The sequence below is a fragment of the Lissotriton vulgaris genome, chromosome 6 (assembly GCF_964263255.1).
Source record: "Lissotriton vulgaris chromosome 6, aLisVul1.2, whole genome shotgun sequence".
In the NCBI taxonomy this organism is placed as follows: Eukaryota; Metazoa; Chordata; class Amphibia; order Caudata; family Salamandridae; genus Lissotriton; species Lissotriton vulgaris.
The window spans coordinates 1880834954-1880861448 of NC_141694.1; the positions used below are offsets into that span (position 1 = coordinate 1880834954).

Consider the following 26495-nt stretch of genomic DNA (forward strand, 5'->3'; position numbering starts at 1 on the left):
TGACCGTCTTTCTGGATTCAGTAGGAATCCGTCTGAAAGTTTTTTGAAGCAGGAAACTGTGTTGATTTGGTGGTTTATTGTAGCTGACATTTTTTGCATGGTCCGTGGGTGTGAGGGGTGTTCCTAGCAAGGTGGGCCACTAGGAGTCATCCCAAGCTGAGGGGGAGGGTCCCCAGATGAGGACTTCAGTCTTGTCCGAGTTGAGCTTGAGGCAGCTGTCTCTCATCCAGGTGACGATGGACTACATACCATTGTTGAAGTTATTTCTGGTGCCTGTGGATTCATTTGTGAGGAATAGGATCCGCTGGTTGTTGTCAGCATAGGAGACAATAGTGAGTTCATGGTTTGTGACAATGGCTGAGAGTGGGGCCATGTAGATGTTGAAGAGGATGGGGCTTGGGGAGGAGCCCAGGGGCACTCTGCAGCAGATCTCTGTGGATTGTGAGGGGACTGGTGGAAGTCTAATTTGCTGCATTTGACCAGCGAGGGAGGAGTGAATCCAATCCAGCGTTTTGTCACAGATGCCAGCGTTATGGATTTGCGTCCTTTTGGTGTGGTGGGAGACTGTGTCATCGTGGCAGAGAGGTCCAGGAGGATGAGGGCTGCTGTTTCGTCCTGGTGGAGTAGAGAGTGGTTGTCGTCGGTGGTGGCGAGAAGGGTGGTCTTGGTGCTGTGACTGCTTCAGAAGAAGAGTTGATAATTATGATGTTACAATCACTACTTGTAACCATTGCTTTAAAAGGAGTTGTTGTGCTTTTCCTGAAGACATTATATTTCAGGGCGCTGAGAGTGCAATTCTTGATGAGCAAGTGATGGATAAGAAAGCTTTTTACACTCCTAATCTCTCTGATGTTCAATGTTTTCTTGTATGTTTGCTAGAAGAAATGTATCCCAAATGCCACACTAACATCCTCTTTCTAGCTATTTAGTTTTTTTACATCTAACCAACCATCCATTCTTCACAAGCCATTCCCCTCACCTTCTACCACATGTGTTTCTTCTTATTCACAAATAATGTTGCAACTCTAAGGAGCTTCGCGACTTTCTACAGCTAAGCCACAGTCATGTCACGAAGGCCAGAAAAAGACCATTTTTTAGAGAATCGATACACCGAAATGCAGCATGGATTACAATGAATGTTTATGTAATGCCCGTACCTCCATTTATACTTATGAAGTAAGCAAACAGAAGACAATTCTCGCTTTCTTGAGTTAAGATTCATTTTGTAATAGCCCATGCTTCAGTAAACATTTGGAATCATTCTAACCAAGGGCAGGTGTGAGCTTACATTATTTTGGAGCTCAAATTCAAGGACAGTGTCTGGAAAAACTATCACCATCATCTTCCTAATAAAATTTGAATGCTAATATCATTTTGGCAATGCTGTTTAATATCAGTAATTGATAACGTTTTGCACTAGTCGGAGTACTATATATTGTGAGGGCTATCACAGAGTATTATGCTGTTTTATTTGAAATACTATAGCAAAGAATGACATAGGCCTTATTTGTAGCTCCTGTTTGCAAGCTTTGTATGCAACAATTTGCATTCTATTCTTTGCAGACTCATAGGACCATGCCCTTCTTGTACTTTATGACCTATATATAAACTGATTCATGAACAAAAAAAGTGTAAATCTTCTTATTACCCTGATCATTGATAAGACTATTACTATTGGTGCAGTAGTGTTTGCAGATTACAACACCGAAGGGCTGCACTTCTGTGTGAAATTGGGTTGTTGGTTGAGTGGGGGTGTGAGTGCGCCCTTCCTAAGGAAATGCCAGAATCCTTGTCACGGTGAACCATAAAAGACACCAAAAATTACTGTACTTAACCCTCCGGTAGATTGGCACAACATCATTCAGGCTTAACTTATAGGCAATTTGTAAAGTAGTTATTCAGCACATGAACAGTAATACATTGATAACACACAAAAATACCACAATCATTCAGAAAAAGTTAAATGTTAATATTTTATTTGACAGCAAAATGACAGAAATTTAATCTGTAGAACTGCAGTTTAAAAGATTTAGCTGAGTATGGCTCTAAAAACACTAAGCACAGTCACGGTTTTTTGGTTGTGGTAAACCTGGTGAAAGGCGCAATATGCTGACTATAATGGAGTGTGGACCAGATACAGGGACCAGATTAATCCTGCTGAAAAGGTACCTTCTCAAAGTGTGGTCTGAAGAGTCAAGTTTGCGTTGGAGAAAGCCACAACAGGCATTATGGCTTTGAAGGGATTTGTTGCTGTTGACCAAAAAGATGCATTGAGTCATAGACAATTATTGATGTAACTCAAAGGTCCTGGTCATGGATGGCCATTGCTGGAGCTTTGCCTTTGGCATTCACCACAGGCTGTCGATCCTGTAGCGTGAAGTGCAGCTCTCAGGTCGGTGGTAGTCACCGTAGCATGATGAATTGGGTTCACCAGAGCTTTGCATTGGCACCAGCATGGGTAGCAAGATCTTGGCATGATCAGGTCTATTCTCAGCAAGAAACAGTAGGACATATTGCTCCAACATCCTGGATGCGAAGCTATAGCAGCATGATTTCTACAGCCTCAACTTAAATAAAACTTTGTTCAGTGAATACTTGGAAGAAGAGTCACAGTCACCCTGTCAGAGGCCTTTGAAACTGTTTCAGTTACACAGACTTCAACCACTCTCATGCCATCATCAATTTAATCAAACTGCAACACATATATATTCATCAGGTGAAAAAACTATGACTATAGACTATAACTTTATAGGTAACATGATATTTCTAATTTCTACAGTGTTCCAAATTACTCCCCACACAGAAAGTCTCCACAATCCAATAACCTTCTGCTTCATCATTGCCACTAAAAGAACTGACAATTTTGCAGTGGGCGGCCATTCAATCACAAGTAGCTGAAAAGACTGAAATAGAGTTCAGTAGGTCCTGACACTTCAAAGGGCTGGGAGGATTAAAATACAGCCAAACATTTATTAGTGGGATTTGAAGAATTCACCCAATGTTTAGACATTGGCCACAAGTACTCAACTCTTTACATAACCACTGGCAGGTCGAGAAAATTAAGAACCAGCTAAAACCTGCCCAGAACATCTCACTGACATGCTGCTACATTAAAAACTTGGAGACTGAAACTTTGTTCCATTTGAAGAAATAGGAAGCAATCTGGACTTGCTAGTCTGGATGCCACTAACACTAGTGATTTGAAAACAAAAACTCTACATAAACCTATGGTCTGAGTACAACCAAGATCCAAAAATCTGGAAATGGGGTTTGTCACAGTAGGAAGCTCAAACTTCTTAATTTCATCAAGCAGTGCACAATGGGAAGATGCTACTACTAAAACTCAGGTCAAGCAAGCTTAAAGGTGAAATAGGGCAAATGGTGCCCCAGGCCCAAATGGAAGTTTTGTCCCCAGTACATAAATCAGTTGCTGATAGTTGAGCAAATAGACTGCACCCTCTTTTCTTCCCAACCTCTATAATATACCTGTATCTTAGAAAGGTTCCATAATGTTTTCTGATCTATGAAAATGGTGTCATGTCAAACCCTTGCAATTAGAGACGTGGTGCGCGGCGAAGCAAGATGGCCGCCACCTAAGGAGCATTGAGCAGCGCTCGTATTAACAGGGACCTCTTCCGCGCCCTCCGGCTTCTCCTGGCAGCCGGTTCCGGATGTCGGAACGCATGGAGACTGCTTCCAGCAAGTATTAGACCTCATGGAGGTCTTTTTGTCTCTTTTCACGCTCCCGTTTTTCGCAGAGCTTTTGCGGCCGCCATTTTAGGTATTTTACCCCTCGCTTTTCAATCTCCTCAGTGCGATGTTGTGGTGCCGCTTTTCTTTTTCTTTTTCCCCCATCTTGTGCTTGCTACTGCCTAATACTACTATTTTTTGAGGGACAAAACGTTTTCTTACTCTCTCCCCAGTTTCACATGTCATTCATTTTTGGACTGTAATGCTGCTGAAGAAGGAACCTGCATATTTTACTTTGGCGCAGCCATTTCTTATGCTCATGCCTTAGTTTTCCTGCATGCTTGCTTCTCAGTATAAGCTTCTTTTTCCTTATATTTCTTGGAATTTTTTCCTTTTTCCTGTGAAGCTTCTTTGTCGCCCATTTTCTGCCTCTGACGCAGCATTGTTTTGCTTGTTGTTCTGCATTGGTTGTTAGCATGGAACACTCGCAGAAATGCCAGGGTCCCTCAATTGGGGGTCGTAAGGATACCAAGGCCGGTACTGGTAAACGCCTCAAACATGATCCGCCATCTCCCACCAAGTCGCCTCTTCCACTCACGCTGGAAGACATTATGGAAGAATTGCGTCTTATTAGGCCCATTATGACTGATACTGCTGCTGCCATACAGCTCATTGAGGACAAATGGACAGGCCTTGACTCCAGATTATCAGATGTCGAGCAGAGGGTCAGTGATGCCCAAGCTGTGGCAACTACGGTCGAAACTCTGAAAAAAGAAGTCAGTCAGTTGAAGAGGACCATAGAGGATTTGGAAAATCGAAATAGGCTCAATATTATGCACATTTATGATATTCCAGAAAACTCTGAAGGTAACGACTTGATAACGTTCTTGAAATCTCAAGTCCTCCAGCTTGTTGGTCTCCCTAAAACTATGGACTTCAATATCCAGAGGGTGCATAGGCTTGGGCCTCGGACTGCCTCTACCTCTTCCAAACAACTCAGCATCATTGCTTACTTTCTCCTTTAATCAGACCTCATGGCTATTCTCAGTGCTGCGAAACAGCACAAACAACTTGTTTGGTCCGGTCACAGAATCTTCTTGAGTCAAGATGTCTCCAAATTCACTTCTAGTTGTCAAAAGGAATTTCTTGATCTGAGACCTGCACTTCGATCTATGAATGCTCGTTTATGGACTAATTCATCCCTGTTTCTTCGAGGTTACATACAAAAAAAAAACTTTGAGTTTTGAGGATCCAGCTGACCTTCGCAAGTTTATCCACTCACACAGAGGAGAGCAGATGGAACTCAGCAAGCCATGATAATTCCTTGATATTTCCGTAGCTTGTCTTAGTTTTTGTTTATTATGCTTCCAGCTATTGTTCAATGTTCAATGTTTGCTGTTTTCTTGTTACCTGTTCATTATTTCCTCATCATTACCTTCTTGTTTTTCAGGTAGTCTTTCCTTGTCCTGCTTGCTGGCTACCCTTCCATTTGTTGACCTCATATGCGTCCTACGTGTGCTGTATTACTCCCTGTCCCGCTTCTCCCTATTGTGTGGTAAGCCCCCTGTACTTCTTTATACGTATTTTTTGTCACAGTAACTAATTCTCCACCCTATTTATTTTAATTTCCATTATGTATTTTCTCTTCATTCTGTCCCATTTTATCATTTTCCTTTTCTCGATGTTCCTCTCCTGTGTGGCTGTCTTGCCTTTGTCGCCCCCTCCCTCTCTAATGCATTTTCCTTTGCATCGCTCCGTGACTAGAGTCTGCGGACTCTTGGTTATCTTCTTCTTGATACCCATTGTGGTGGAGTCCTATCCTCCACTGCCTTTTTCCTTTCTCTTTTCTTTGCCTCTTTCTTTCTCCTTTTCATGTTTTGCTTCTTTCATTCTATTTTTCACGACTTCTTGCTCCCCTCTCTTCTTATTCTTTCTTCATGTATCCTTCCGCTTCTTAAAATTTGGTTCACTTCACAATTGTTGGTACTTTATCCCCCTTTATCTTCTTTTTGCTCTTTATATGTTTATCTCATCTCTTTCCATTTCAGCCTTTTTATCCTTTCTTATTCATTTATCTTTATCTTTCAACTTTTCTCTCATCTATTTGAATTCATCTATTTTTCCTTTTCCTTTTCAAAATATTTCCTTTCTTAATCCTCTATTTTTCTTTACTCCTTCCTCATGTAAGGTCTACGCATTATAACTTGGAACGTTAAGGGATTGCGCAATCCCATTAAAAGACATCAAGTGCTAGATTAAACTGTCAAATTACAATGCTGCAAGAATCTCATCTTGCTACCCAAGATTTATCTATGTTATTTGGGTTGGTGAGATTTTCTGTTCACCTGCTGTTAATAATAAGAATGGTGTTATTATTTTATTTCATAAATCTTTAAATGTTGTTTTGCATAACGATTTTGCTGATACTAATGGTATATGGCTATATTTAAATGTTACAGTCAACAATCATCCTTTCTCTCTCTGTAATGTTAAGGGCCCAAATGGTGTTGATTCATCCTTCTGGAGTGATTTTTCCACCTTCCTCTCCTCACACTCTTCTGAGCACTTAGTCTTAGGTGGAGATTGAAACCAACTAATGGACCCTTTTCTCGATCTCAGACTAGATACGTCCCTAATAGAATGCAGAAAGGTTTCTACAAGACTATTACCAATAGGGGACTTATAGATACATGGCGCACTTCTCACCCCGATATTCTTGAATGTTCCTTTTTTTCCCCTGTTCACAAATCACACTCACAGATTGATTACTTTTTCCTCACACAGCCCACCTTCCAGTTTGTGAATAAGGTTGAAATTGGCTTAATACTCATATCTGATCATACCCCTGTCATTCTAGATAGAGATTATCCTTCTCCCTCCTCTACTTCCAAGAGATAGCGCTTTAATAATTCTCTTCTTTTGGATACTCAATTTTCCGAACAATTCCTTGTATTTGCCCAAGAATTTTTTCAACTTAATCTCTCCTCCAGTTCTCAATTTCATGTGCTCTGGGACGCCTTTAAAGCCTCTGCTAGGGGCTTTATTTTCGATTATGTCTCTTGAAAGAAAGAGAAAGCTCTTTCTCATTCTCTATCGCTTCTTAAGCAAATTAAACCTCTTGAACTCAAGTATTTTACCACTTCTTCTCCTGATACTTTACCTCTTCTAATTCGAACCAAGATGCAATACAATAAGCTTTCCTAGGATTCGGCCAGTAATACCCTCCTTAAATTTAATACCAAGATGTATGGTGGTTGCAGCAAAGCCGGCAGATCTCTAGCAAACTATCTTAAAGTTAAGAAACAAAAGTCTAAAATTGTAGCTATTCACGACGTCTCAGGCACTTTACACTTTTCTGACTCCTCCATACGTTATTGCTTTTCTAAATATGACTCCTCTTTATATACACCGGAGACTTCTCCTTCTTCTGACCATATTGATTCTTTCTTTCAATCCATCCCCAAATCCCCCGACAATGTCCCTGATCTTACCTCCTTAGATACACCCATCTCTACCGCAGAACTTATTGAGGCGATATCTTTACTGCCCAAAGACAAAACACCAGGTCCGGACGGTTTCACGGTTTGTTTCTTCCTACATTTTAAAACTCTTCTGATCCCTCATTTATTGTCATTGATAGATTCCTTTTTGTCTGCTGGTGCTTCACAAGGTACCTTTACACAAGCAATGCTTCGCCTTATCCCAAAAAAGGATAAAGATCCCACCCTATGTAAGAATTATAGACCAATTTCCCTTGTTAACACCGATTGTAAAATCTATTCCAAGCTTCTCGCCCTCCGCATTAATAAGGTAATACCTGATTTAGTTAACATATACCCATCTGGCTTTGTGAAAGGTCGCTCTATCACAGACAACTCACGTACTCTTCTTAATATCATACATCTTGCCACAAAATCTGACTCTCCTCTTGCAGCCGTTACCCTTGATGCTGAAAAAGCTTTTGAAAGGGTAAGCTGAGACTTTATTTTTGGCTCTCTGAGATGGCATGGCTTTAGCCCCACTAATATTAAATGTATTAAACTATTATATTCAGCTCCGACCACTTCTGTTTGGGTTAATGGTTGTCAATCCAGTTACTTTCCCCTTCTTCGAGGCACTAGACAGGGCTGTCCCCTTTCTCCCCTCCTCTTTATTCTTGCCCTTGAGCCCTTCCTGGACACCATTAGACGTTCCAAGTACTGTACAATTTTTCAGTTCTAAAATGTTGAGATTAAATTCACTGCTTATGTTGATGATATCCTTCTTTTTATTTCTAACCCATATGTTTCCTTACCAGCATTTTTCTCCCTATTGAATAGTTATTCTACTGTCTCGGGCTACAAGTTGAATGTTGTGAAATCGGAAATGTTACCCCTCAACAAATTTTGCATCCCCCCTCTGTTTACTGACTCTGGCTTTGAATGGTCCCCCTCTCATATCAAGTGTCTCGGTATTCTCTATTTAATAACCTTAATGATCTTGTTAAAACTAATTTTGCTGAAATTTGTAAAAAGACTTCGGCCCATATTGATAGTTGGTCTCCACTCTTCATTTCATGGTGGGGTAGATTGGCCACAATCAAAATGATGCTTCTCCCAGTCATTAATTCTGATCTCTCTATGCTTCCTATCTCTCTTCCCAATACCTTCTTTCGCACCGTCAATACTATCCTTATCAAGTTTTTGTGGAATAACCGCAAATCTAGAATGTCACTAGCCCAACTTCAACTCCCGAAATATTCGGGGGGGATTTAATTTCCCTAATCTTAAACAATACCATTCAGCCTTTTCTTTAAAACAAATTTGGAATTTCCTTTCCGATTTTACCTCTTCTTCCTGCACCGCATGGAGCTCTCTGGAACAGGCCCAATATTCTCCCTAACTACTATTTGGAATAAGCTCAAAGATATCTTCCAACTCGATGTTCCTTTTCATATTAACCATGTTTTTTTGGGTAGTCTCTCTCCATTTTTTGCCAATCATAAGGATGTAGGCCCTTTTATTAATCTTTTCTTAGCACTTTCCTTTCAGATTATTACTGGTAATTGGAAGGATACTTCTAAAATCTCTTACCAAGCTTGGTGGAATTTATTATGTCATCATCACAGAATGGACAGAGCTTATGCGACTTCCACCTCCTTGCTAATTAAGGGAGACTTACTATGGTTACCTTTAACTACCTTCTTGTCCAGAAAGTTAACATGATTCATGTTGTTAATATTTTTTAAATCGCTATACTTTTGTATATAGACATTGGTTCAAAGATGTTTTTCCTTTCCTACTTCTGTCGTATTTGATATGGCCGCGTTAGCGATTGGCTGAAGCTACACGTTTTCCTGCTTAACTTGGCTATATATGAAAACGCCATTTTGAATGTTACGGCGGCCATCTTAGATCATAAGCGGCCTCGTGGCTAGCGTGCCCTTTAGTCCGTTGTCCGTACCACTGACCACTTCAGTTTGCCCAGCAACAGGCTATTTTTAGTACTGGTCAAGCTCGTACATGCGCAGTCCCCACTGACCAGTCACCCCTGAGGAATGTGCCGCCAAACTGACCAGCGGAGTTGTACCCCCTCCAATGAGCTGGCTGTGTTCCAAAACATGACCATATATGTACATAATGTCTTGTAACTTTGTGCCGCCTATCTTTATTTCCTGAAAACTGTATAAAAGACGGGGTCACACCGATGTTCGGTGTGATACCTCTTGCATTACCGAAGGGTGCTGTATGAGTGTACCACCACCCCATGGGGTCTTAATAAACTTGTTCTTTGACTTTTACAGTTTCCGTGCCAACAGTTCTTGAGTGTAAGTGGGTTATCTACGGAGCATGTAGGCCTTGGGAACCCTGATTACTTCAAATTGGCAACCACGAAGGGACTCATCGGCGACTCGGATGCCCGAAGGAGAGGTCGTGACGAAGGCTTGGAAACTCGCCATGGACGCGCGCTGCCACTGAGTGACCCGAGTCTTGGCACCTACGGTGTTTCTTCCTTTCCTTCTGATCTGACCTTCCAGGTGGCGCCGGTCTCCGACTGAGTTTTCGATCGTTTGCGTTGCTGGGAAAGTGCCGTTTGGCTGATTTGATCACAAGACCTTGGCAGTTGGAATCTGGACATTTGAGATTTTGGGTAAGATTTGTGTTCGGTAAGGTAGTCTTCGGACGCTTACTGAAGTTCTATGATTTGTGTTCGGTAAGGTAGTCTTCGGACGCTTACTGAAGTTCTATGATTTGTGATCGGTAAGGTAGTCTTCGGACGCTTGCCGGAGTCCTATGACCTATGATTTTGATTTGAGTTAGCTAACGTTTGTGAATTTGTGAACTTTGAATCTATATGTGTAGTGCACTTCACATAGGCAGGCATGTAGAGATGTTTCTCTAACTTTGTTTTTTTTCCTCTGAGCGGCACATTTGTGTGAAGTACTGTAAGTGCCATTTTATACGGTGTCACGCTTTCGTGATACTTTTTGAACATGCCTGTTTTGAGCACACTCCGAGGGATGTGCTGTCTTGGAAATGGTACCACAATTAGGTTAGCAGAAGCACAGCCGGCTCCCCCAGAAGGAACACCAAACAGGGATATGTATATCAAATTTGGCCTTCCCCCTATAATGTACAGCAAATTATGGCATAAGTACACCAAATCTGATCCTGAATTGCAATGGCCTCTACATGGGTCGTTCGATTTACGTAAAGTACAGTTTGTGGAACAATGTTTGTTTCAACGCAGGTCTAGACAAAATATGTTTGATTGTATGCGAATGTGGGAGAAAGCGGTGCGCGAGCGAATGAAGCGTGAAGTTGCCTTGGCGGACAAAGAGCAGCGCAAGGCTGCTCGAGATAAGGCTTTACAGCTTGAGGAAAAAGAGGCTCAGGAGAAAAGAGAGAGGGAGGAACGGGAACGTAAATTGCAAACGACTGGTCAATTTCCTATTCGCCGACCGCTTTATCCTGTCCTTAATAATGAAATTGATGATTTTTCATTGCTAGATCGGTCACCGCCTCCGTACGTTTCGCCTACGGCTCCAGCTGCAGATTCGGAAGATGATGGACAGGATAAGCCGGAAAAGAAGGGTGTATCCGCTCTCAGGTTTACTGCGGAGAGGTCCGCACATTTACGTAGTTGGGCTCGTAAAGTGAATAAGAACTGTGTTTCTCAGTCTGAGGTGATTACGGACTGGGGTAGTTGGACGGATCATGAATTACTGTATTTTCTGTCTAATTTGGCGGAAGAAGTTGTTGCCGCGTATCGTCAACTTTCAGATACGTTAGAATCTAAAGCTGTGTCAGTTCATCGTGAGAATCTGGATAAAGGTTTATTTGCTCTTACAGATGTTGATGACTTTTTCAAGCAACTGGTCCAGCTGCGAGATGAGACCACCAGATTGCGGGAGGAGCGGAAAAGGAAACAAAAGGAGTCCGGGCCGGAGTCTAACGAGCGGTCTAAGGAGTGTTCTCTCCGGGGTTCAGATAGGAGTTCTGCACTGCATGTTATGCCTATGCGTGAGGCCGCACCTTTGTATGTCCCTCCTAAAGGGCAGGGTACAGATGATGATAAATTGTCTAAGGATGCGAATGGATATTTTATATATAACTGGGTGTATACTCCTTGGAATAGAGCAGATGTTATGGCATTGAAAAATTCTTTACCTGACCTTCGGAAAAATCCGGCGGCATTTTATGAAGGGGTGGAAGGGGCCATTTCGTCTTGTGTAATGACTCTTGTTGATATAGATCTGTTCTTCAGGTTAATTCTTCCACCTGATATGTGGAGACTAATTCGTAAAAATAATGATGAAGCAATACTGGGGGGGACATGGAAAGAAATAAACCAAGCAGATTTAGATAGGGAACCTGCATGTAAGCCATGTGAGCTGATTCTAGACCTTCCGGCGGCTACCCTGACTAAACTAAAAACGCTTGTTCCTTCTAAAAAGATTGATTGGACCATGTTAGCTTCGTGCAAACAAAAGCCTGATGAAACGGTTTCAGATTTCTTTACACGCTTCGAGGAGGCGTTCCATGATTACAGTGGTCAGTCTTTAACAGACGATACGGGTAGGCATTTGTTCGTAGATAAGTATGTGGCTAATCTCCTACCGGAGATTGCAAAGCGATTGAAGTCGAGTGAAAGTTCCTGGGCCACGGCGACCCCTGCGTCTTTGTTAACTATGGCTCAGTATTATGAGCGGCAGGAGTTGGAGGCTAAAGAAAGTGTTGATAAGAAGGCGAAAGAATTGAAAACGAAGGTGATGTTGGCACAGGTTCGGGGAACACAGGGTAGAGGGAATGATAGAGGTAGACATGGCGGAGGAAATACGTCGTATGGTCGTACGGATATAGCGGAGGATCAATGTGCCTATTGTAAAGAGTTTGGGCATTGGGCTGACGATTGTCCGGTACTTCGTGAGCAGCGTAGCCAGCGTGGTCGAGGAGGCGGTAGGTCGAGAGGCAGCTATACGGGGCGAGAGGTGGCGGAGGTGATCGTGGAAGGGTTGAGGACAGGGGCCGTGGCCAGGACGAACGAAACACGTTTGATAGACGAAACCAATATCAGATATCGGAGGGTGAGAATGTGGAACACCAGGATTATGTGCATGCATAGGACTGCGTAGGATGGGGTACGGAATCAATTGAAGTGCCGGTAGATCAGAAGGGTCCATATGTAACAGCGGGTATTCTGCGTTCTACTGATCAATTTCTAGTCGACACAGGGGCTACTCGTAGCGCTTTGTCAAAAAACTTGGTTCCGAGGGCTCCCCTGTCTGGCGAAATGATAACATGTGTAGGGTTCGATGGCACACCCTCCCCTAGCCCATTGTCAAAACCCCTTGCACTTTGTCTTGACAAATTTTTCAGTTTTGGTCAATTTTTGTTATCGCCCCATACACCAGATAATATCCTGGGCATTGACTTGCTTAAATATTTTCGAGCAACGATACGGTGCACTCCTGAGGGAGTGCGGGTTATCCTGAATGACAATTATCCTGACTCAGATAGGTTTTGCACTATATTAGACATTCCAGCCTTGGCCTCTCTACCGCACACGTTATGGGCGACCTCAGATACGGATGTGGGAGAGATGCGTATTCCACCTATTCACATTACTGTTAAGGAGGGGGCCTCTCTACCATGTGTACCACAGTATAAGATTTCGAGAGAAGGTGAAATTGCCTTGACACACATTGTTCAGGATTTGATCACTGCAGGAGTGGTGGAAGAGGTTCCTTATAATGTTTGTAACAGCCCTATTCTTCCGATCCTTAAGAGAGATACTGACGACAAAGTCTATCGGTTTATTATTGACTTGAGAGAGATTAACAAAATTGTCATTCCCCAATACCCGGTGGTATCCGACATTACGACCTTGCTTACATTGGTGCCACCAATGGCCACGACCTTTAGTGTAATTGATTTGAAAAACGCGTTCTTTTCCATCCCTGTCCATCCTGATAGCAGATATTTGTTTGGCTTCACGTTAAATAATAAATTGTATAGATTTTGTCGTGTTCCCCAAGGTTACACTGAGAGCCCGAGTATCTACAGCCAGGCTTTGAAAAGACAGCTTGATTCCTTTGAGTTACAGACTGGCGTTGTCCTCATCCAGTATGTGGATGACCTTCTGCTCGCTGCAGACTCTTATGCACAATGTGAAGAAAGTACAATTGCGTTGCTTTCTTTTCTGGCACAGAACAATCATAAGGTTTCGAAGAAAAAGCTCCAATACTGTAGACCCAAGGTGACCTACCTCGGTCATCTTTTGTCTAAGGAGGGGCGTGCATTAACATCTGATCGAATTCAAGCAATTTTAGACACATCAGTTCCCCGCACACAGAGAGATGTACGTGCCTTCATAGGATTAACGTCTTTTTGTAGACAGTGGATCATGGGGTTTTCACACATTATAAAACCTTTGTTAGCGTTACTGTCCAAAGCTACACCAATGCCCCTTGAATGGACAGATGAATGTCAGAATGCTTTTGAACAATTGAGACAGGCCCTTTGTTCTGCACCCGTGTTAGGTACACCAGACTATACAAAACTTTTTACATTGTATGTGCACGAGAACGATGGGTGCGCGTTGTCAGTGTTAGTGCAAGCACACGAAGATAAGCAGAGACCATGTGCGTATTTCTCTGCCATTCTTGATCCTGTAGCACGAGGGTTGCCTGGGTGTTTTCGAGCAGTGGCAGCAACAGCAGTAGCCATACGGCAGAGTGAGGGAATCGTGTTATCACACAAACTGTTGGTTTTAGTTCCCCATGCAGTAGATGCTCTGCTAAATCAAACAAAGACCCAATATCTTACGAGTGCACGGCTAACAGGATATGAGCTTACACTTTTGGCGCCACATATCACACTGAAAAGATGCGCTACCCTGAATCCTGCCACTTTATTGCCCTATCCGGTCGAGGAGGGTCAGGAAGAAAAACATCATGACTGTGTTTTCCTGACCGAGGAACAGACAAAGGGTCGTGTTGACTTACAGGATATGCCACTTCCAGATGTGGATGGGGAACTGTGGGTTGATGGATCGTGTTTGAGGCTGCCAGATGGTACGACTTCCGCAGCCTATGCGATCACGACACTTAAGACAGTGGTAGAAACAGCACGAATACCACAGAAATCGGCTCAGGCAGCAGAGCTGATAGCTTTAACAAGAGCCTGCGAATTGAGTGCTGGCCTATGTGTGAACATATACACAGACAGCCGGTACGCCTTCGGAGTAGCACATGACTTCGGGCTACTCTGGAGAGAGCGTGGGTTTTTGACTTCTCACGGAGTACATATCATGCATGGAGAACTGGTGCGTGATCTCTTAAATGCGTTGCTTTGCCCAAAGAAAGTAGCGATAATAAAATGTAGCGCCCATAAAAAGATTACCGATAAAGTGGGCCAAGGAAATGCCTTCGCAGACAGTATAGCGAGACAAACGGCTATGTCTCGGACTGACTCCCCCATGTATGTGACACAATCACAGGCTGAGCGATGGAGCGATGCTAGAGCAGAAATCTTGGATATTCAGAAATCAGCTACTGAATCAGAACTTGCGGCATGGGCAGCAGATGGGGTGCTAGATGATGAAGGTTGTTGGAGGAGCAAGGACATGGAAAAATGGAAATTGCCTGCAGCTTACTTGCAGGCGATGGTCCAGATGACACATGGATTGGCGCATGTCGGAGCTCTTGCAATCACTCGACTGTTAACACGAGTCTGGGAACATCCCGAGATTGCTAATACTGCTAAGAGAGTAGTGCAGACCTGCCTGGTATGTTTACAACACAATCCTGGAAAGGGGACCCATACTCCGAAAGGAGGGTTCGTTCCACCCTCTGCACCATTTGAGGTACTCCAAATGGATTATATCCAACTCGAGCGCTGCAACAACCTGAAGTACGTCCTAGTGGTGGTATGTGCCTTTAGCAATTCTTTCCTCGCTTTGGAGTTTGCAAATTTTTGTGGAGCGATAATGGGCCTCATTTTGTTGGGAAGATTGTGGAGTATGTACTGAAGGGGTTAGGGATTCAGCAGAAGTTTCACGCTGTGTTCCACCCTCAGTCGGCAGGTCTGGTTGAGCGGTACAATGCTACGTTAAAACTCAAATTGGCCAAGATTGTGGCATCCACGTCGTTGAAGTGGCCTGATGCTTTGCCGCTAGCACTGCTCTCTCTTAGATCAGTACCCCATTCACGAACTGGCCTCACACCATATGAGGTGGTGTTTGGTCGCCCTATGAATATCTGGGGGGTGCCCAAGCCGCGATTGATACATGATGTGCCTTGTATAATGATGAACGATTATTTGGCACGATTAACAAATGATTTGCTTTCTATTCATCAACAGGTTCGAGAAGCGCTCCCTGACAACTCTACTGGAGAGGGCCATGATCTTCGCCCCGGTGACCATGTTATGATTCGGTCGTTTGAGAGGGCGAGCAGTTTGGAGCCGAGGTGGAAGGGCCCAGAGCAGGTTCTCCTGGCGACCCGGACCGCTGTACGAGTGACCAACAGGAAGCGGTGGGTGCACTCGACACACTGCTGTCGTGTCTCTCCTAATCTGGTGAATCCTGCTGTGTTGACCGACTACAAAGAGATTCTGGAGAAAGAAAAGAGCCCAGCTGTGACGTCGGCCGAAGTTGAGGGAGCCTTCCCGGACCACGCCGTTGCTGGACGAGAGCGTTACAATTTGCGGCCACGATAAGAAGATTTTTTGGTTTTTTTCGTGACTGGTTGGTTACCGCTCTGGGGTTTGTGAAAAGGAGACCGGGAATTCCAAGGGGGGGGGATCAGTTCTGCCCAGTGTAGCGACACCCGTCTTGGCCCGGAGAAGAAAACAACGGCTACCTCGGAGCTCAGCACCGTATTTTTCTTTTTTAGGTATACACATATGTGTATTTGAGACTTTGTGAACAATTTGAACTATTTGAGACTTTGTAAGAACTTTTTTGAACTATGGCGTCATCTGCATCACGAGACAAACGAATATTAGGTGCCATTCTTTTTGTCTTGACTATTGTGGTGATAGCTGTAATAGCCTGGGTAGTTGAACTTATGGTACCTGCACTTGAACATTTGCTGCCGACTACCCCGGCTCCATCTGAACATTTTCACTTTACCTTACCCTACCATGAAGAACGGCATCGGCAAACGTATCTGAACAACAGCTTTATCCAGATTCTCCATCACACGCATAATATGACTAATACTTCCAATTGCTGGGTGTGTGGGATGTTGCCGGGGCACCAGAAGAAAGGGGGCACCCCACTCATTCCACTCCCGTTCTCACATAATGGATCTTGCAATGCCTGGTACACCCTCCTCTTTACTCTGAGATGGCCAACGAAAGGGGGGGTGCTTTTTCGTTTGAATAAAATATGTTTCCATGACAAGGATGGGTTTCCACGGGCTGAGGGTACTCGATTTGAATGGGAGGAGTACCGGCCCGATAACATATCTGCCCCGCGTGTGTACAGCAATCAACGAAATATCAATGTATCCAGTTCACATGTCATTAATGTTATTGCTACTAAAGCCGATTTGTGTATAAGAAATAAAGGTTCGATTCCGGTAGGGAAAAGTGAATGCAATACCACATTTACTTTTGATAGTCCGAATGGCATCTCGTTTGTAGCATCTCGAAATACGTATTTCATTTGTGGAACTAAAGGTTATCATCAGCTTCCATTGGGATGGTTAGGCACGTGTTATGTATCGTTTGTACTACCCCCTGTATTCATTGCCCCGCCGATGTATCATAATGACTATGTCCTGTATCACGATTTTGTCCTGAATAGAGTCAAGCGGACTGTTGTTCTGGATGACATCGACCAGACTGATACTGCCTTGCAGCAGTATGTGGACTTCAATTTGGGACTGTTTTCCTTTGTGGGGGCCGCATTGAACAGTCGGAAAATAAGACGATTGACACGTGTTGTTGAGGCTGTAGCAAATGATACTGCCATTGCACTTGGGAATATTACTGAGGAACTTCAGATTTCTAGGATCGTTACGCTCCAAAATAGGATGGTGTTGGATGTAGTTCTAGCTGACCGTGGGGGGGCATGTAGAATTATCGGAAGTAGCTGCTGTGTGTACATACCTGACAATTCACCATCTGTTTATGATGCCATATCAAAGCTGCATAAAATAGCACCTGAAATACACCCGGACAATGGAACTTGGACACTTTCAGGATGGTTCTGGTCAATACTTACTGCTTGGGGCTGGAAACTATTAACGATTCTATGTATCATTGTAGGGGTACTGTTCTTTGTGTGCTTATGTATCCAATGTGGCCCAGCTTTATGTTCTATGTGTTTATCAGTTTGTGTACCATCAAGACGAGCGCTTGCTCATGACAAAATGATGCTTCATAAAGAAGTGACGCAAATAATGTCAATAGACATTGAGGACGAACATCCTGATTATGTTCACTATGAGGTAGCTTCAGCTAAACGCTAAAAGGGTCGTCTGTCGTATTTGATATGGCCGCGTTAGCGATTGGCTGAAGCTACACGTTTTCCTGCTTAACTTGGCTATATATGAAAACGCCATTTTGAATGTTACGGCGGCCATCTTAGATCATAAGCGGCCTCGTGGCTAGCGTGGCCTTTAGTCCGTTTTCCGTACCACTGACCACTTCAGTTTGCCCAGCAACAGGCTATTTTTAGTACTGGTCAAGCTCGTACATGCGCAGTCCCCACTGACCAGTCACCCCTCAGGAATGTGCCGCCAAACTGACCAGCGGAGTTGTACCCCCTCCAATGAGCTGGCTGTGTTCCAAAACATGACCATATATGTACATAATGTCTTGTAACTTTGTGCCGCCTATCTTTATTTCCTGAAAACTGTATAAAAGACGGGGTCACACCGATGTTCGGTGTGATACCTCTTGCATTACCGAAGGGTGCTGTATGAGTGTACCACCACCCCATGGGGTCTTAATAAACTTGTTCTTTGACTTTTACAGTTTCCGTGCCAACAGTTCTTGAGTGTAAGTGGGTTATCTACGGAGCATGTAGGCCTTGGGAACCCTGATTACTTCACTTCCTCTCTCCTTTGCACTTTTCTCTCTTCTTTTTCCACCTTTTCTCCTTTCTCCTTTTCTTTTCTTCCTTCTCTTCCTCTACGTTAAAATTCACCAAAATGCTCTTTTCACTATGCACAGTTTTCTTTCATAGGATATTAAGTCATTTTGCCTTTGTTTTATATTCCGAATTGTCAATTTTTCCTATTCTTGCTAATATTTTTTACTGACGTTTTACATTGTTTCTATAACCTCAATAAAGCATCTTAAACTTAAAACCCTTGCAATTATCCTATCATACCCCTTTTAAATGCTGTGGCTAAAAATACACCAGAATTCTTTTATGATCTCTTGAAAAGTGGGCTAAGGAGAAATAAATGATATAAACTAATAATATTCTCGCACTGTCCTAAAGGTGAATAAATCCATACGTGTTTCAGATTTTTTCTATTTATGTGCCTTGTAGACTACACAGCATCATTTGACAATGCCGAGCAGAGCATACTCTTGTCAAAACAGATCAATTGGGAAATCCCACTCCATCACTAAATGCAATTATGTAATTTATGCCAACACTTTGGGCAGACGTCGTCACAGATTCTACTGTAGTAAAAGAGAGATGCGTATTCGCCCTGTGTTGTTTTCCCTATACATAGTAAATATGGCAACAGCATTAGCTAAAGGAAGAACCTTTCCACCCAACAATGGAACGCAAAAGATTCAGATTTTGCAATAAGCCCATGATTTAGTAATCCTGGATCAAAACAAAGCAGGACTGTAGCATAGTGTACATTCATTGCATGATTATAACAAACAAAACAAATGAACTGCAAATTAATCAAAAACCAAGATTATGATTTTGGTAAAATATGAGAACAAAGCTACAAATGTGGTCTTTAGGCTCCAGAAGGTTGGACTACACATATTTATAGAACTACCTTGCAATATGGATATTTGACAATTGTATCCTATAGGTATCACTACTCTCATATGAAAAGCATTGCTTCTGTTTAATGTAAAACGTGCAAGCCCTTTGACCAATGCCATTTTTAAAGTAATAGGAGTGAGGTTCTTTCAAACACTTGTCCATAAGAAACTCGTTTTTTCCAGCCAAAATTAGTCCATTGGCAGGTCATTGATAGGCAAGCTGCAGTAAAACTTTCTTTCAGGACAGTTTCTCATCTTCCAAAATGTTCCCAGATACACATTGAATTTGGTTTAAATAATCAGGTATTGGCTCGCAATGCACCTTTAAAAAAATATTTATATGGTATCAAACATGCAGCAGCTTACACCTTAATGCATCATCTAAGCATGGTAATTGAAAATAACAATACCAACAAAAACATGTGGGCTAATAAATTATGCAGAGCCATAACCGACTTGGAAATAAACACTAATCTCTCAAAAATAGTAATTAACATAGCATTAAAAACCATACGAAAAGGCCAATTAACTCCAATCACATGCAGGAAGCATCACTGCACTTTAGAACTCTCTTGTAAAGCTGCCATATTATGTAACTCATATGTCAAACCATTTAACCTGCCAGCCTTGGGGTGGTCTTCTCCTGAAGGAGTGTACCTTCACCCCACTTATTTATGCTGAACTTGTTTTGATGTCCTTAGGACCCAGCACACTTTATCACTGCTAACCAGTGCTAAAGTGCATGTGTTTACTCCTTAATATGTGGTAACATTGGCTTATCCCTAATTGGCATACTTAATTCACTTGTAAGTCCCTAATAAAGTTGCACTACATATGCCTGTAAATTAACTGATAATAGTGGGCCTACAATCCACTTCAGTAGCCCTGTAAACATATCTCAGGGCTGCCATTGAGACTGTGTGTGCAGTTTTAAACTGCCATTTCAACCTGGCTAAATTAACCTTTTGCCAGGCCCAAACTTTACTTTATAATAGATGTTGGTCACCCCTAGGCTATGCCCTGAACAGGCCGGAGGGTAGGACACAGTGTATTTAAAAAGTTGGGCCTGTAGTTCCTAGTTTTACAAGTCCTTACATTTCAAATGAATGAAATTAAATGAAAAGGGCATTTTTAGAGTGCATGGCTACCCGGGGGCCTCCCAGTGCTAGGCTAACTACTGGTCCGATGGACAGAGCAGGAAGATTGATTTAAGGGAATACAAATATTTTTTGTTTTTTTCCTAAGGAGAAGTGACTGGGTTCGTTCTGGAGGTGGAGAGGCAGAGCGTTCCAAAGTCTGCCTGCGTTCAAGGAGAAAGTCTGCCGCCACTTTTAGAACATTTTATTCTGGGGGTTGCGATGAGATGAAGGTCATCCAAGCGAAGCTTTCTCCTAGCTTTCTAAGGCTGGATTATGGCTGAAATCAGGGGAGGGCCTAACCCCTGAAGGGATTTATGAACAGGGCTAAGTGTTTTAAAACTAATTCACTCTTTCACTGGCAACCAGTGAAGGAGACGGAGGGCGGGGTTTGCAGAGGGCAATTTTGGAGTTCCCTTCATCAATCTAGCTGCATAGTTCTGGATAACCTGCAGTCTATTGATTACCGAGGTGAGGGATCCCAGGTAGAGTGCATTGCCATAGTCCAGTCTGGAGAGCAGAATAGACTGGACCATGGTTTTTTTAGCTTGGAGAGGGAGCAGAGGGAGCACTTTCCTTGCCATTCTGATCAAGCCAAAGCAGGTTGCCACTGTCTTGCTGGCTTGCACTTGGAACGTCAAATTATGGTCCATCCAGATGCCCAGGTTCTTTATTTCAGGCTTAGGGGTTGGAACTGGACCCATACATGCTGGCCAAATGGTTCTCAGTGCCGAGTTATCAAAGTTGCCCAAGGTCATGACCTCGGTCTTTCCTCCGTTTAGTTTCAGGTGGGAGGACCCCATCCAGTTTACCACGTCCGTGAAACAAGCTTTCAGATTTGTGGAAAATGGTGTGGATTGCTTTAAGGCTATGACCAGTTGGGAGTCGTCTGCTTAAGAGACCATATGGATCCCAAAAGAGGTCACAATGGATGCCAAGGGGACCCTGTACACGCTGAAAAGTGTCGGGCTCAGCTACGAACCCTGAAGGACGTTGCACTTGAGGAGCAGAGGTTTGGAACTCATGCCATCTTCAAAGACCTGAAACGTACGACCTTCCATAAAAGTGTGCGGCTTGCTCAGGGCGGTACCAGAAACTCCCAGCTTGCCGAGATGGTGAATCAAAACCTGGTGTCAAAGCACATTCGTTTTTCACTACTGTAAGGCCTACCCCTCCCATAACTTTTGAGTTACTTTATTACATAAATGGGAACAGATAAGGAGTTCATGTTTGGTGTCTTTGGAATTGTAATTACAATTTTAAAAATGCCACTTTTATGAAAGTTGCAATTTTTCGGCCTTAGCTATTTAATGTCTGCAGTCTGTTTCTGGGCCACATGACTAGGTGTAGCTGGCACATAGGGTGTGCACACTTTTCCTAGACTGGCACACAAGAGAGGGATAGGTTTGCCTGGATGGGCCATCACTGGCAGGATGGAAAGGCAGAGCTGAACACACCCCTACTTACATAAATGGCTGACTACCCACTGTAGTTAATAGTGTGGAGCCAGGTAGGAAGGCATGGAGGCTGTGGACTTTAAAGGGAAACCTCTAGAAGCTTTTCCCACTTCAAAGGAGAGCCCAGTTAGGAATATTGGACCTCAAATATCAACTCTTTGTTACACTTCTGTAACCTGTAAATACTCTGTCAGGAAGAAGGACTACTATGCAGCTGACATGAATCCCACTCTGCTGGACTGCTGTTCTGAAGGACTGTGCCCCTGCTGTGCTGACCTGCTGCCCTCCTGACTGGACCCGCATTTTTTTAATCCTGCCATCCAGAGTGACTTTAAGGGCTAGTTGACTGGCCTCCGGTTTAGAGTATCAGGGACAGAAAGCTCCGATAACCTTGAACCCAGGACGTGGACTCTGCCATCTGTGAGTCATACCTTGCCAAGTGGTGCCACCCCAGTCCTCAACCCTTGGAAGCAGGCCTTAAGGTGCTCTACAAGCCCATCAATCAATCAGCTGAACCAGCACATCTCCTCTTCTGCGCAACACAATCCAGTGCCGAACCAATGTATCACCTCTGCTGCAAAAGTTCCCACAGTGGAAAGACTACCCATCAACCTCATAACCCATATTGTACCTGCCACTGTGCAAAGCATTCCCCACACAGGCCCTTGCAATGCAAATCTCCTGTTGATGTCAACCTCGACCACAACGCAGGTTCTTGCATTGCAGCCTCACAACTCCCAAGACCGATGCATCACCTTGATTGCAAGAAACATCCCTGACAACGGACTTGACATCACAAGCCCTCATGAACAGAAACCTTGATGATGATGATGCACGACCTGGCATGGAGGGCAAAACACCGATCAAATAAATCCAGATCCTTGTGACTGGGGTGAATGTTTGCATTGTTCAGCATTTCATCCATCAATGGTTCCTTTTGCTTTTGTTGCCCTAAGTGGGAAGAGTATGCCCTGGCATGGGTCCCATGCTCACTGCGCCACTGGATTCAACCTAATCTGACTGATGAGGGATGTTGCCCTGAAACCGGTTCTAGGATGCTTCTTTCTGATTCAGGTAAGACCTGACTTGGTAGTATGGGCTTGGACTGTTCCTATGAGGAACAGGGCCAAGACTGATTTGCAAATGGCTGGGTCCAAACTGGAGTGGCGTAGAGAGCAAAAGAACAATGTATTAAACCAAGATACTTGTGACTGGGGGTGAATGTTGGGGTTGTTCAGCATTCTGTCGATCAATTGTTCCTTTTGCAGGACTTCAAATTTCAGATTTGCAGCTCCTTGTGGCAAAACATTGCCTCGTCTTTGCAACACATCCTTTAAAAGGAACCTGGCAATGCTCCGCAACCAGGATTTAAGGTCATTCATTTCAGCGGGTCTAACTGGGTTCCTTTAGCCAGCCCATGCTTCATTGTGGTCTGCCTGAACTTGTGAATTTGTCCCACTCTGCTGTGATCGGCTCCACAGTTGGTGCTTTGTGCTTTTTTACTGCATCTTTTTAAATTGCATATCTCCCTTTCTACTGATTGTTTTTTTGTCATTTTGGTCTTGTTTTATCTATTAAGGAATAATCTATTATTCTAAATATGATGTGGAATCCTTTTGTGGTGTGTTTTAACTGTGTTACCGTATACATTGACCCTACGTAAAGCCACACTCCTCTGTGCCAAGCTACCAAGGGGTTGAGCACAGGTTAATTTGGTGTTGCTTCTGACTTCACTCTGACAGGGATGGTGGTACCTGCTCGGGGAGAGTTTCACCATTCTCAATATGCCACACCGACCTAAAGAGTTAAAGGAAGAGGGCCAGTTGGAACAACATCATACAAGTGCAAATCCAGCGCTTTCTAATTAAAGCTTAAATGCACTCACAAGGAACCTATTATTGAAGTCTTTACACATACAATTAGGGGACAATATTTTACTTCCTAAGCTTATCCCCCGGACCTAAAGATGGGAAACAGACGTTTTTAAATCTGATTTCTTTAAAGAGGGGCATTCTGATATGCAAGGACATCCTAAGTGGCTGTCAGAATACAGATGAAGCTTCAGAGTTATTATGTTTTTTAATGTTGTTAAGCATAGCTAGTACAAAATTGTAGGTTACCATGTTTTTGTTTCATTAAAGTGTTGCTGTTTAGTAACAATTGTAATTGACAGAAAATCTGATCATGCCACTAATAGTAGTAACTTTACATTCACATTTGATTGACATTGTGGAGAAGTGTGGCTCACGGTGTAGAGCAGGCAGACCCGGAAGCTGTGGTCAGACCCGGGACCAGGGTTCAATTCCCGACGCGGCAGGGTCTTGAGCTCAAATGTCCACGGACTCGATAATTCTCGCTTCGGTGCCTGTTCTAATCATGGGTTCTCACTCTGCAACTCTGGGCATTAAGCTTGCTTAATCTCCACAACGGCCCCCAGCGGTGGGATGCCTGGCTTTCACCTTGGGGATGCCCTGTAGGGGCTATCTCACAGGGAAAAGCCAGGACGGGTTCCCAAGGCAAGCGCCGGGAAACCTCCGGGTAGCTGTGCGCTCAATAAATGCAATAATAATAATAATTCACATTTGATGTTTTTAGTGACCCCACTTCATAGTTTAACAATCAATTCATAGATCAAGAATTTCAAAAGCATAGCATTGAGGGTCTCAAGGTGCTGAAAAGCAAACAGAAGATATAATCAAGAGCGATGCAGCAGCATGGGGAGAGCTGGGCCGGTGACCAGCTCAATGGGGTCGCGCTGCGGCATCCATTAAGTAGATCCTGGGAGGAGGGAGAGGAGCTGGGAGGCAGCAGAGGGCTAGGCAGGAGGTGGGAACTGATGGGTGTCATGCAGGAGTGGCAATGGAAAAGGAAGGAGAAAGCAGTGAAAATGAGGGAAAAGCAAAAAGAATGCACACAAAAAACAGGAGGGAAAGCAAAGAGAAGGCACACAAAAAACAGGAGGGAAAGCAAAGAGAAGGCAGGCAAAAAACAGGAGGGAAAGCAAAGAGAAGGCAGGCAAAAAACAGGAGGGAAAGCAAAGAGAAGGCAGGCAAAAAAACAAGAGGGAAAGCAAAGAGAAGGCAGGCAAAATACAGGAAGGAAAGCAAAGAGAAGGCAGGCAAAAAACAGGAGGGAAAGCAAAGAGAAGGCAGGCAAAAAACAGGAGGGAAAGCAAAGAGAAGGCAGGCAAAAAACAGGAGGGAAAGCAAAGAGAAGGCACACAAAAAACAGGAGGGAAAGCAAAGAGAAGGCATGCATAAAAACAGGAGGGAAAGCAAAGAGAAGGCACGCAAAAAAAAGAGGGAAAAGCGAGGGGAAGGCCTACAAAAAGCAGGTGATAAAGAAAGGAGAAGCAGTGAAAACTAGGTAATGACAATGAGAAGGCAGATAAAACAATTGGGTAAAAGCAAGTAGAAAGTACTTAAAAAAGGGAGAAAAACAAGGAGAAGACAGGAGCACATGGGAGAGCAGGACAGGAACCTGCTCAATGGGGTCCCCTAAATCGGCCCCGGGTGGGGGCAGGAGCACTGGGAGGTGGTGAGTGGGTTAAGTCGAGAAGTGAAAAATAATGGGTAGCATGCTGCAGTGGCAAGGGAAAAGCAAGGAGAATACAAGAAAGACAGGGGGAAAGCATCAGGAAGGAACATAAAAAATTAGGGAAAGGGAAGTTGAAGGCACACAAAAAACTACTGAAAAGTCAAGGAGAAAGCAGTGAAAATGATGGAAAAGCAAAGATATGGCACACATAAAACAGGGGAAAAGCTAGGAGAAGACAAAAATGGGGGACAAAACAGGAGAAAGCAGTAAGATGGAGGGAAAAGCCTGGATAATGAACACATAAGACAGCGGGAGAATCAAGGGGACAGTAGTAAAATGAGGAAAAGGCAAGGAGAAGGCACACAAAACTAGGAGAAAGGTAAGGAGAAATCAGTGAGAAAAAGTGAAAAGTAAGGAGACGGCACTCGAAAAATGGGGGCTGAAGCAAGTAGAAGACAGGAGCAAGGGCGATGAAATAGCATGGGGAGAGCTGGGCTGGGGACCGCTTTAAGGGTTAGTGAGATGTAAGCCTACATATTTGTGTACCTTTACACTTGTAAGTTATGAACAGCAAAAGTAGTAAAGTTACTTAAAAGTGTAAGAGTACACTTACGCATGTAGATTTACTCTTGTGTAAGGTTATGCCATCCTGTCCCACATGCTGTGTTTGATAACAGGTTGTTTATGACATGAAGCATGTAGGTGGCTTCTACAAATGAACTATATATTACCTGTTCTTGCATATTGGAAGCGCAGCTTCAATAGACGCCTCATGTGCTTCCCACATGTAGTGCTGCAATTGATCAACAGCAGCTGGAACTTTTGATAACGGTGTGGAGTGAAATATTGTCTGAAAACGAACATATCATTCATAGTGTTAGGTTATAGGCAGCATGCACTATAAACTTACATCCTCCTATAGAGAACACCTGAGCTTTGCAATATCTTTTGATTTGGACATAAGGACATATAATCATAAAGTGGTTTTATAAAAATTTGGGAAGCACTAGCTTTGCTGTGCACTGCTGCTGGTTCAGAGGCCAGTGCCATGCATAGAGTGTGCTGTATGCATTATCTTTTGTCTATGTCTTGGAATCCCATGATGTGCTACAATACAAAAAGTGTTTTGTGGTTTAAATAGAATATTTCTGCCATGGATCATCACGTTCTAGGAAAAGGACAAGGCCCCTAATGCTGGCCAACAATGACACAGGCTGAGGGAT

The 26495-nt window shown here is 43.4% G+C and overlaps 1 protein-coding gene across 1 annotated transcript in view; it reads right to left on the reverse strand.

Moving 5' to 3' along the window:
- Window positions 1-26495, reverse strand: part of LOC147709752 (protein LEG1 homolog) — a 116619-nt gene that overhangs the window by 20798 nt on the left and 69326 nt on the right. Inside the window, exon 4 of the mRNA XM_086928216.1 lies at window positions 26004-26122. Within this exon, the coding sequence (XP_086784342.1) occupies window positions 26004-26122 (119 nt within the window). The remainder of the gene's footprint in view (window positions 1-26003; window positions 26123-26495) is intronic.